The sequence below is a fragment of the Somniosus microcephalus genome, chromosome 5 (assembly GCF_052327205.1).
Source record: "Somniosus microcephalus isolate GS21.2 chromosome 5, FLI_Smic_1.0, whole genome shotgun sequence".
NCBI lineage: Eukaryota > Metazoa > Chordata > Chondrichthyes > Squaliformes > Somniosidae > Somniosus > Somniosus microcephalus.
This window is the reverse complement of record NC_140991.1, coordinates 66,063,876-66,076,158: the sequence shown is the minus strand read 5'-3', so window position 1 is coordinate 66,076,158 and position 12,283 is coordinate 66,063,876. Positions and strand designations below refer to the sequence as shown.

The 12,283-nt window shown below is 48.3% G+C and overlaps 1 protein-coding gene across 1 annotated transcript in view; it reads left to right on the top strand.

The window, feature by feature from the left end:
* Positions 1-12,283, top strand: part of apbb1ip (amyloid beta (A4) precursor protein-binding, family B, member 1 interacting protein) — a 254,338-nt gene that overhangs the window by 113,854 nt on the left and 128,201 nt on the right. Inside the window, exon 4 of the mRNA XM_085987735.1 lies at positions 4,442-4,770. Within this exon, the coding sequence (XP_085843861.1) occupies positions 4,442-4,770 (329 nt within the window). The remainder of the gene's footprint in view (positions 1-4,441; positions 4,771-12,283) is intronic.

The following is a 12,283-nucleotide window of genomic DNA, read 5'->3' as shown; positions in this document are numbered from 1 at the left end:
CATACAATATTAGTTTAAACAATATTAATTTAAAGTCGTTGAACATCGTTCTCTCTCTCTCTCTCTCTCTGCCCCACTCTCTCTCTCTCTCTCTGCCCCACTCTCTCTCTCTTTCTCTGCCCCTCTCTCTCTCTGCCCCACTCTCTCTCTCTCTGCCCCACTCTCTCTCTCTCTCTCTCTCTGCCCCACTCTCTCTCTCTCTCTCTCTCTGCCCCCACTCTCTCTCTCTCTCTCTGCCCCACTCTCTCTCTCTCTCTGCCCCACTCTCTCTCTCTCTGCCCCCACTCTCTCTCTCTCTGCCCCACTCTCTCTCTCTCTCTCTCTGCCCCACTCTCTCTCTCTCTCTCTCTGCCCCACTCTCTCTCTCTCTCTCTCTGCCCCACTCTCTCTCTCTCTCTCTCTCTGCCCCACTCTCTCTCTCTCTGCCCCACTCTCTCTCTCTCTCTGCCCCACTCTCTCTCTCTCTCTCTCTGCCCCACTCTCTCTCTCTGCCCCACTCTCTCTCTCTCTCTCTCTGCCCCACTCTCTCTCTCTCTCTCTCTGCCTCACTCTCTCTCTCCCCCATCTCTCTCTCCCACCTTCGATTTCCTCTCTCTCTCAGAAGGCCGTGAAAATATTCATGTAGATAATCACAACGATATTCTAGGCAAAAGTCCTGACGGCTCCTTTAGTCTAGTCATTGATTTTCTAAGATAACCCAAAAGCCCTGGTAGAAGGCTCAGGCTCGAGCAGCAGGCAGCAATGGCAGCAGCTCCAGGCTCGGCAACGTGGTTCAGCCCTACTTCCGGCTGCCTCAGAAATTGTATTGTGCATGCGTGACCGGCTCGAGTACCCATGCACAGTACCAAACAAGCGCACATGTACAGAGGGAGTCATAAAATGCCGTGCAAATAATCATTTCGTTTACCAGAGGTGGGACGAGGGGCGGGCGACCAATCCACTCGCAGGAGGTGGGTCAATCGTTGAAACCTTTAAAAGAGGCTGCGTGCCTCCATTTTAACAGCGTTTCCATTTTTAACCCATGCTTGCCGGGTTTCCCTGGCCTCGGGAAACGTGGCAGGTGAAAGGAGACGAGTAGGGCTGGATCCATAAGGTAACTGCATTTAAAGCACTGCTTGTTGTCCAGGAGGAGCAGGAGTGTTTCCTGCAGGCCCAACAAGCTAACCTGTAAACACCCACGATCACGCTCCCCCCTCACCCCCCTGCAATCAGACCCCGACCCCCCCCGAGCACCATTTCCCCCCACCCCGTGATCGGACCCCCCCAACCACGTTCTACCCCCACGTTCTACCCCCCAACCACCATCTCTCCCCTGCAATCTCTCCCCCACCCCACTAGACCCCCAACCACAATCTCTCTATGCCGCCCCACCTGCTTTTTGCTCAATGGGTCCTTGTGCTGCAGACTTTCCCGCCTGACAGGCAGCCTGGAGAAAAATGTAAAAGTTCAGGAAACCCGTACTTCCAGGTTTCTCTTCCATAACTCCAGCCACCCCCGGCACTGAACACGCACCCCCGTGAATATCAGGGCCATCGTTACAGAAGAGAGTCCTAACTTTTATTTTTATTTTTATTTTTCTCTGTGGGCAACATCATGGAAGATCAGCCAAGAGTAGGCCATTTAGCCCCTTGAGCCTGTTCTGCCATTCAATCAGCTCTATCTACCCGCCCTGGTTCTGTAACCCTGAATACCCTTGCCTAACAAAAACCTATCAATCTCAGTTTTGACATTTTCAATTGACCCCCAGCCTCAACTGCATTTTGGGGGAGAGAGTTCCAGATTTCCACTACCCTTTGTGTGAAGAAATGCTCCCTGACGTCACCCCTGAATGGCCTGGCTCTAATTGTAAGGTTATGCCCCCTTGTTCTGGACTCCCCCACCAGAGGAAATTGTTTTTCTCGAGGGAATACAAGCTTAGTCTGTGCAACCTGTCCTCATAATTTAGCCCTTTTAGCCCCGGTATCATCCTGGCGAATCTGCGCTGCACCCCCTCCAAGACCAATATACCCTTCCTGAGGTGCGGAGCCCAGAACCGAACAGAGTACACTAAACAGGGTCTAACCAGAGCTTTATACAACTGTAGCATAACTTCCACCCCTTTGTATTCCAGCCCCCTTGAAATGAAGGCTAACATTCTATTAAATTATTTTTTGCACCTGCCCACTAGTTTTTAGCAATTTATCCTTAACTCTCTCTGCTCCATAGTTCCTAGCTTCTCGCCATTTAGAAAATGTTCTGATCTATCTTTCTTCAGTCCAAAGTTGGTGATCTCGCACTTCCCCACATTGAACTCCATTTGCCACAGTTTTGCTCACTTAATCTATCAATGTCCCTTTGCCACTTTCTGCTCCCACCTCCACTGTGCCACCTAACTTGGTGTTGTCAACAAACCTGGATATACGGCTCTCTATTCCTTCATCTAAGATATTTATAAATGACTCGTCATCATTATTATGTTTGTGGAAATTATAAGCACAGCTTATGGGTCACAAGCCAGCACCAGTGATGTCATCTTGCTATCGAATACTCCGTTGTCTTTTACTAGAACATCAGCTCGGTTATTTTTAGATTTCAGTAATGGAGTGTCCGAAATTGTGAAGTGTGCCCAGGCAATTGAATTCCGACACACACAGACCTTTTCCTGTCGTAAGCATTTATTGTGAGGTTACATTAGCTTCAAAAGTACACCCTGAATAGTTTATATCCATTGTCAGATCATATCACTGCATGGTAGCTGTTATTCTTGATTGTAATATATGTGCACTGTTCATTTTACTGGGAGGCTTAAATTAGTTTTAGTGCCAGCAGTGCATGTCATAATCACGGCCGGCAGCGGCTGTCACTAGTGCTGAGCAACTGGAAGGCGCACTCCTGCTCCTCTTGGCTCCAGGGTTAGGTTTTTTACTTACCTTTAGTTGGCAGCTGCTGAAGAATACTGAGCAAGGCAGGCCCAACGCTTGTCCCACTCATTGCAGACCAATATCTGTGAGGAGACCAAAAACTGCCACTTGGCCCCTCATTTACATACAGGCCCCGAATCACAGCGAGGCCGCTGGTCCAAATTGGAGCTGAACAAATTGGAAAGCAGCCTCTGGGGACGTGGCAGGCACCCGCAGCTCGCCGCAATTATCATAATGAGGCCTGAGGCCCAATTTCTGCCAAGCCTTGAGCCTCCAGGTTTGGCTGTGTGCTGGACGTGCGCCATCAATTTTGCACCCAAAAGCAGGCTATGACGAACTCTAGCCCAGAGTCTACATTGATGTAGCTTTGTGTTGTGGCTCATTCAGAATTATGCTGAGAGTAGAATCATAGGGGGAGAAATTCAGTCTCGCCCCGTTTGGGGCGCGATTATCAGCCGGGCACAAAGTTTAGCACCTGCCGCTAATTATCGCCTCCGACTGCAAACTTGGCTTTTATCGCCCCTGGAGGTGATTGGAGCGCTAAATCAGGTGCTGCACACCTGTCTTAAGACGCAAAGGCCGAGGAGCGAGGCGCTAACTCAGAGCGCTGGCAAAGCTCATGTGATGTCAGTTAACGATGGAACACAGACACACTGGCGCCGGACAGTTCTTAAAGGGGAGGGTCGATCTTGCTCTCCATCCACACCCTGCTCATTGCAGCCTTGAATCTCAGCCTGGAGAGACCTGTACATTAAATCTGTTGGAAAGAACAATGGAGAGGCCCAGGGAAAGAGCTCAGAGTGCAGCCCCCATAGTCTCTTCTAAATCCATGCAAGGAAGATCAAATAAAAAAGAACCTGCAAAGTGCTGCTCAGTACCCAAAACTCCTCAGCACAGCTTTGAATATCTCCTGCAGTGTCTTTCTCTCACTCAGACTGCAAAACGCTCCCCTCAACCTATCATTGCTAGCGGCAGGCGGTAAGACAGGGGGCGCCACTCAATATCCGGACCGGGGCGCCACTGGGGCGTTGCACGCTCGACTGACGTCACAATCTGCGGGCGCAGGAGATCGTGGCGTTAGAATTTAGCGCCGCCGCAAAATGTCTAGTCAATTTTGTGAGCGGCGCAAACATCGCCGCGCACGGACACTAGTTGCTTTGCGCCCTCATAAGGTGCTAATGGGAGGCGCAAACCAACCGAATTTTCCCCCATAGAATCTTACAGCACAGAAAGCGGCCATTCGGCCCGTTATGCCTGTGCCAGCTCTTTGAAAGTGCAGTTCAGTTTAGCCCCCCGCCCCATTAAGACTCGTTTCACGTAGAACCCTTACATCTGGCAGGCAGGAGAGACTTTCAGCTCATTACTCAGGGCTGGGTTCCAATCAAGGTCCAAGAGGTGACAGGAGAGTAAGCCAAGGCACAATTCCATTCCTCTCACCAGAATTTGCTCTTTCAGAACAACTTTTTATGTTTACAATTGTTTTGCCTTTTGTACTACCATTCAATTTTACTTTTCCTCTTTTCGCTCATTCGTTCTGCTAGAGTCTCTCAATGCATTGGAAGACACCGACTTTGATGCCTTAATGGCGGACTTAATGCAGGACATCAATGAGACAGAGAAAACTTGCAATGCGAAAGCAATGACGGTTACATCTCAAGCCTCTCCAGCTCCAGAGTTTTGGAATACTACTACTACTCCAGGATTTCCAGCGTCTCATTCACCAGGGCCTCCAGCGCCACCACAAAGATTCACAGAGCTCCCAAGCCAAGATTTCCCGCCACCTCTGACTGACATGTTTCCAGCGCCCACTCCAGCTTCTGTGTCTCTTCCACCACCACCACCTCTGGAACCTCCAGAACCATTAACAGAGGTAAGAATTTAGCTTCCCAAACAAAAAAAAACATTTTGAAAATGCGTCCAAAGTGCTGAGGCTCACTTTCTCGTCTCACACATGAAGACAAAATACTGGAGGGTTGCCTGTGCCTACAGAACTGTAGTTCAGCACGAGTCAGCGCCTTCAAGAGCTGAGGAGAGAATAGGGGAAGAAGCTGGGAACTATAAAATTAGAAACAAGGGTAGTGTTGCACTTCTTATTTTGTAGCTGATTTTATGTGGAGAGTTTTGCTGACTACGCTGATATCTTTATTTGGGTTAATTGTTGAGAACAAACTTCCTGTATTAATGCCCTGGAAAGCCCCCGGGAATTATAGTCACACAAGTGCTTGATTATTTAAAACAGAGTTTTACAGTTACAAGTCTGGCAGTTAATTATACATCTCCTGTTAGTGATTATAAAAAGAAGCTTAAAGACCTTGCGTTGTCATGGTAAAGAGCCTTGCAAGACCTTTACCACCTTTTAAAACTGTTAAGTCTGTGTGTCCCAGTTATGCTTATTATAAATCACTGGACACAGACCACAAGAATAACTTTAACACGTCTTTACTATTCGGAGGTCAGGGCTGAACTGCCCAGCAAATCCCTACACAACACTTATATACCGGTGTGGTCACCACCGGTATTACAGTATACAGCAGCCAAGAGAAAGTAGTACATCTCTTAAGGTAGTTCTCTTAAGGTGGAACAGGTTACATACACCACAACCCTCCCTTTTTAGCTTAACAGTTATATCCCCATTTAACATAACATAATAACATATATATATACAACTTCATGCAAAACAGTTCAAAGATTCAGTCTCTGAGGAGGCCTCCTGATTCGAGTTGGATAACGCCTTTCAGGGGTCTCTGATTCTCGTTGCTGGGGTGACTCATCTAGTTGGTCTCTTATGGATTGGACATCATCATCAGGTACATTCACTTCTGAGGTAGATGCTTCAGGTTCACTAACTTCTTCCACGGTTGTCTCTGCCGTAACCATGGGTTCGACCCTTGTTCTCGATTCTACCAGTTGGTCAGCATGACGCCGTATTACATTTTCACCAATATCTACCGTGTACATCAGGGGTCCTTGTCTGGCCCGAATTGTTCCAGATTGCCATTTCTCGTTTTTATAGTCCCGGGCTAACACTGGTGTCCTATTTCGAAACTCCGAGTGGTCTTGTTATTTATATGCTGGAACTGTTTGTTTTCAACTTCCCTCCGCACATTTGGTTTTAACAAGTCCAACCTGGACCGCAACCTCCTGTTACAGGACTTTGGTTTGTCACTGCATGAGTGGCGTTTCGATATGCCAGTAGGAATTTGTCCACCTTGTGTTGTAGTGGATTCTGATCTTCGCTCATGGCCTTTATTGCTTTTTTGAACGTTTGTACAAATCTCTCGGCCAACCCGTTTGTAGCCGGATAATATGGGGCAGAGGTATAATGTTTTACCCCATTCTTCTTCATGAATTTCTGGAATTCTTCTGACACGAACTGCGGTCCGTTGTCCGAACATATTTGTTCTGGCAATCCATTTCTTGCAAATATCGTTCTTAGCACCGCGATCGTCTTTTCCGAGGTAGTGGTAGTCATCTTAATCACTTCTGGCCATTTAGAATGTGCGTCCACCGCAATTAAAAACATGGAGTCCATGAATGGACCAGCAAATTCAATATGTACACGTTGCCATGGGGTTGAAGGCCATTCCCATGGATGCAGTGGTGCAATCGGAGGTGCATTTTGCACTTTTTGGCACCCTGAGCAGCTTTTCGTCAGATCCTCTGTCTGTTGGTCGATACCCGGCCACCACACATAAGCCCTAGCAAGGCTTTTCATCTTGACTCCCCCCAGATGACCTTCATGCAGTTCCTTTAGAGCTCTCTCTCTTAACTTAGGAGGAATAATCACCCTTGTTCCATACGTCAATGTTCCTTGACAGACGGACAGCTGTTCTCGCCTTGCTGAGAATGCCGGTAACAGTGGATCACCATGTGCTGGCCATCCCTTCACTGTCACTTCGTAGACCCGGGACAGTGTCGGGTCGTTCCTGGTTTCTCTTTCAATACTTGCATTGGTGACTGGTAAACATTCGATGATGGTCGAGTGAAATAACTCAACAGGGTCAACCGTCGGTGCCTCCTCCTCTGTAGGTAGTGGCAGGCGCGACAGCCCATCAGCATTACCATGCTGCTTTGTACCTTTGAATTCGATCTGATATTGATGTGCCCCTAGGAAAAGGGACCATCTCTGGAGTCTCTGTGCTGTCATCACCGAAACACCCTTCTTAGGGTTAAAAATGGATACCAACGGCTGGTGGTCTGTCAGAAGCGTAAACTTTTGGCCCTGCAGGTAATGATTAAACTTCTTTACTCCCCACACAAGGCTGAGAGCCTCTCTATCTATCTGAGCATAGTTGCGCTCAGCGGAGGTCAATGATCTGGATGCGAACGCAACTGGCCTCTCCAGGCCATTTGGCAACTTGTGTGAGAGTACTGCCCCAATACCATATGGAGAAGCATCACAAGCCAAACGAATAGGCAGCGTTGGGTTGAAGTGAGCCAACACTTCCTCTGAGGTGATCAATGCCTTGCTTTTGCGAAAGGCCCTCTTACAGTCCTCGCTCCACTTCCATGGTACTCCCTTCTGCAAAAGAGCGTTCAGCGGGTGCAGCACCGTGGATAAACTTGGCAGAAACTTATGGTAATAGTTAATCAACCCTAGGAACGACCTCAACTGGGATACATTATCCGGAGCGGGAGCCTTCACAACAGCTTCGATCTTGTCAGGAGACTTATGAAGCTCCTCCTGGTCAATGACATGACCACAGTACGAGATCCGCTTCTGAAAGAACTCACATTTCTGGCGATTAACTCGAAGTCCATATTCTTTCAATCTGGTGAGCACCAGTTCCAAATTTGCAAGGTGTTCCTCGTCATCATCTCCTGTAATCAGAATATCGTCCAGGTAACATTGTGTGCCTGGAATTCCCTGTAATACCTGCTCCATGGCCCTCTGCCAAATTGCTGGAGCCGATGCCACTCCAAAAACCAGTCTATTATACCGGTACAAGCCTCTATGCGTGTTGATCGTGAGATACTGGCGTGACTCTTCCTCAACTTCCATCTGTAAGTACGCCTGCACCAGGTCTATCTTGGTGAAGTGTTTCCCGCCAGACAACGAAGCGAAGATATCCTCAATCCGCGGAAGCGGATACTGCACCGTGTGAAGCACCGGATTAACAGTGATCTTGAAATCTCCACAGATGCGAGCCTTCCCCGGTTCCCCCGGCTTGTTGCTCGATGAACGCTTCATGACGGGGACAATGGGCGTGGCCTACTCACTCCAGTCTACCTTAGACAGTACTCCTGAACGTTCTAGCCCTTCCAGCTCAGCTTCCACAGCAGGTCGTATCGCATAAGGTACCGGTCTGGCTTTGAAAAATTTCGGGTTTGCATGTTCTTCAACCTTGATGTTTGCCGTAATTCCTCTCAGTGTTCCCAGTCCCTGTTGGAACACCTCTTTAGCATCGTCCAATATTCTGGACAATCGTTTAGGTTTGACATCTTTTTTACCGGAATCTACCGTTAGTGCTTTTAAGGAATGCCAGTCCATATTTATTTTCCTAATCCACTCCCGTCCCAGTAGTGGTGGACCTCCCTCAGGTAGCACATATAAGTCCATTCCTCGGCTTTCTTTGCCCTTATGGACCACCTTTACCTCTATCTTCCCGATGGGGTATACTCTTTGCCCCGTGTATGTTTTCAATACAATCTCCGTATCCCGTAGGGGAATATGTGGGAATAACCTTTTGTAATCTTGCTTATTCATGACCGTCAATGCCGATCCAGTGTCCAATTCCATCTTCACTTGGACTCCTGCTATCTGAAGTGTGACCCAGATTGTTTGGAGGTCTGCTTCATTACCAACATTGTGTACTCTTAGACTACCCAGTTCATTACTGCTGGAGTCTGAATTTGACTTCTGTTCATTCGAACTGTTCTCTGTCACCTTGTGTACCTTTCTGTACTTTTCCTGCGGTGACTTTTTGTTGCTGGTCTTCTTTCCTGACCGGCATACTTTAGCTATGTGACCAAGCCTGCCACATTTTCTGCATTCCTGATTTTTGAACCAGCACTGGTTCTGATCATGCGTTGTCTTTCCACAACGATAACATTTTACTGTACCCAAGACCATTTGATTGGTGCTGAGTTCCGGTGACCGTAGCTACATTTCCGCAGTGCCTCTCGCTGTGGCTTCGTGCGATGCTGCAATAGTGACAGCTTTATCAAGCGTAAGATCATTTTCCTCAAGCAGTCGCTTTTGTGTTCCTTCTTTTAACAATCCACACACAAATTTATCTCTCAGCGCATCTGCTAGTCCTGTTCCAAACTGACAGTACTTTGATAGCTTACGCAGTTCAATTAAAAACTCAGCGTTGCTTTCGTCTTTCAGCTGCATTCTTCTGTAAAATTTAAATCGTTCCGCTATCATCAGCGGCGTGGGGTTTAAATGATTTTTCAGGACAGTAACAATATTCGCGAAAGTCTGATCCGCCGGTTTATCTGGTGACAGAAGGTGCTTCAATAGCCCGTATGTCTTCGCACCCATTGAGCTTAATAAGGTTAGTGCTTTCTCATCATCTGGTACCTTATTTGCTTTACAATAAACTTCCATGCGTTCTACATACGTGGTCCAATCTTCGATATCGCTATCAAAGGTATTAATGTTCCCATGTTTAGGCATCCTTGCAAGTTTTTAAATTTTTCTTTTTCTCAAAATGGCGGCTTCCCGCGCTTGTCTTCTTCCCCCGCCTACTAAAATGGCGGCTTCCCGCGCTCGGCGGTCTTTCCCGCGCTCGTCTTCTTCCCCCGCCGACTACAATGGCGGATTCCCGCGTTTGCCTTCTTCCCCCGCTGGCTGCAATGGCGATTGCCGTGCTGCTGCCGTTCTCACCTCCCCAGCGGTTCTCAATTCCCCGACTCTGCTTTTACTCCCCCGCGCTTCCCGTGGGCATTCACGCTTCCCCTGCTGTTGCGCCTCTCAGCCCCGCATGCAGCCCGGTCCTTTACACCGGCTGCGTTTGAGTTCTCCGCGGCTCTCATGCCTTAAGCTGCCCCAGTCGCTGCGCCTCTCGGCCTCGATTGCAGCCCGGCCCTTTTCACCGGCCGTGGTCGAGTTCTCCGCCCTTTTTCCTCCATTTTCCCTCCCCCACTCCACAGTCAACGCGGCCGACTTTCTGCTCGTGTCGCTGATCGGCTTACCCACCACCGTGGTAGAAGGGATGATCACTGCCTGTCGCTGATGGAGGACTTCGTGCTCAGAATTTTACTTTTTAACCCGGGTTCTCGATGCCTGCCGTGCGATGGTGCTCAGCAGGATGATGAGGGCGGATGCCTCTTCTCGATGCCCGTTCTGAGGACGAAGCTGCCTTGGATGTAAAACTGCCGCAGGGTAAGATCGGACTCGTCGCCACTGTTAAGTCTGTGTGTCCCAGTTATGCTTATTATAAATCACTGGACACAGACCACAAGAATAACTTTAACAGGTCTTTACTATTCGGAGGTCAGGGCTGAACTGCCCAGCAAATCCCTACACAACACTTATATACCGGTGTGGTCACCACCGGTATTACAGTATACAGCAGCCAAGAGAAAGTAGTACATCTCTTAAGGTAGTTCTCTTAAGGTGGAACAGGTTACATACACCACAAAAACAGAAGGAGGCCTGGTGATGGTTGTATTGTGTCCAATTCTGGGCACCACCCTTTAGAAAGGAGGTCAAGGCCTTAGAGAGGATGCAGAGGAGATTTACTAGAATGGTACCAGGGATGAAAGTCTTCAGTTATGTGGAGAGACTAGAGAAACTGGGGTTGTTCTCCTCAGAGCAGAGAAGGTTAAGGTGTTCGAAATCATAAATATTTACTCTACTTAACTAGAGTAAATAAAGTGAAACTGTTTCCAGTGGCAGAAGGGTCGGTAACCAGAGGACACAGATTTAAGGTCATTGGCAAAAGAACCAGAGGCGACATGAGGAAAAAACTGACACAGTGAGTTGCTATGATCTGGAATGCACTGCCTGAAAGGATGGTGGAAGCTGACTCAGTAACACCTTTCAAAGAGGAACTGGATAAATACTTGAAGGGGAAAAATTTGCAGGGCTATGGAGAAAGAGCAGGGCAGTGGGACTAATTGGATAGCTCCATCAAAGAGCTGGCACAGGCACGATGGGGCGAATGGCCTCCTTCTGTGCTCTATGATTCTATGAATGAAGTCAAACCATAGCAATACTTATCGTAGTGGAACTGCAGGCAGTACAAATACAGCAACACGCAGGCTGGTTACATTCAGTGCTACAAATACAGGACACCAAACAGTGCCGCGCTTTTTATGTTTTTACAGAGTTTACATTTAATTATACCATGCTGTGGAAGAAGTACATTGAGATTTTAAGGCTTCTTGTCATGACTGCGCTTCCACTATAATAGCACCGTGTACTTATATGGTATGTTTGACATAAAAATGTCCCAAGGCACTTTACATAGTTGAAGGAAGAAAAGCAATAGATAAAATGAATAAAGGAGCAGGTGCTGAGTTACGGTGCAAGAGTTCGGAACCGGAAACTTAGTGGAAGTTACACAATTGATATATTTTATCCTTATGGTTTTTAATGTGATAGAAGAAGTGGAGAGCTTCAAGTGTCTAAGGTGGGAGTTTCGGAGACTAGGAACAAGGCAGCTGAAGATTCTGCCACTAATGGTGGTATGAAGGGATGGGGTGGGGCGGAAATTAGGTTTTAAGGATTAAAGTAATTTGTTTTTGGACTCTGGGGTTCAGTTGCATCAAGGAATGAGGGAGTCCTGCCTCCTTATGATCCTCTTCGTTGGTGTCACTGCCCTTGCCTGTAAATGAGAGGACCAGTGTTGCTTCTCCTGAGAGGTGAGTGTTTGAGCAGAGGAGAGGTTTTGTGCCAAGTGAGCCACCAAGAACCGGTCTCCGACTGCCTTCTAGTTCCAGGTAACGGCTGAACACCACCCCTTCAGATTGGGATGCGTCCCAGTGGTACCTAGTTATTGTGGGGAGGCCGCACACTATCACAACAAGCAGGTGCATCTTCTGGAAACTAGCAACAAGAGATATTACTCCAGCAAGCATTGGACTGGATTTACTAGAATTGTGAGGTCAGTCCACAATGGCTGGGTGAAGAGGCACAACCAGAATCTGTGTAGGAGGGCAGTCTCTGATGTACCCGCTCAAGCAACCAGGACTAGTATGAAGGACCTGCCTCCGCTGCCGTCCCTGGCCTCCTGAGCACCTCCCTCTCCACGGCGTGCGGGCTGCGCTCCGTGAGCCTGGCACCTCTCTTGAATGCCAGAGCTCTTTTGCCGGCACTCCGATCCCTGGTGGCCCAGCTAGGCCCCGGGTCGCGCTGTGCAAGACCCCTCCCCTTTAAAAATGGGAGGAAGGCCTGCAATACTGTGGCGTGACGTGCCGCAGCGCATGGCGTT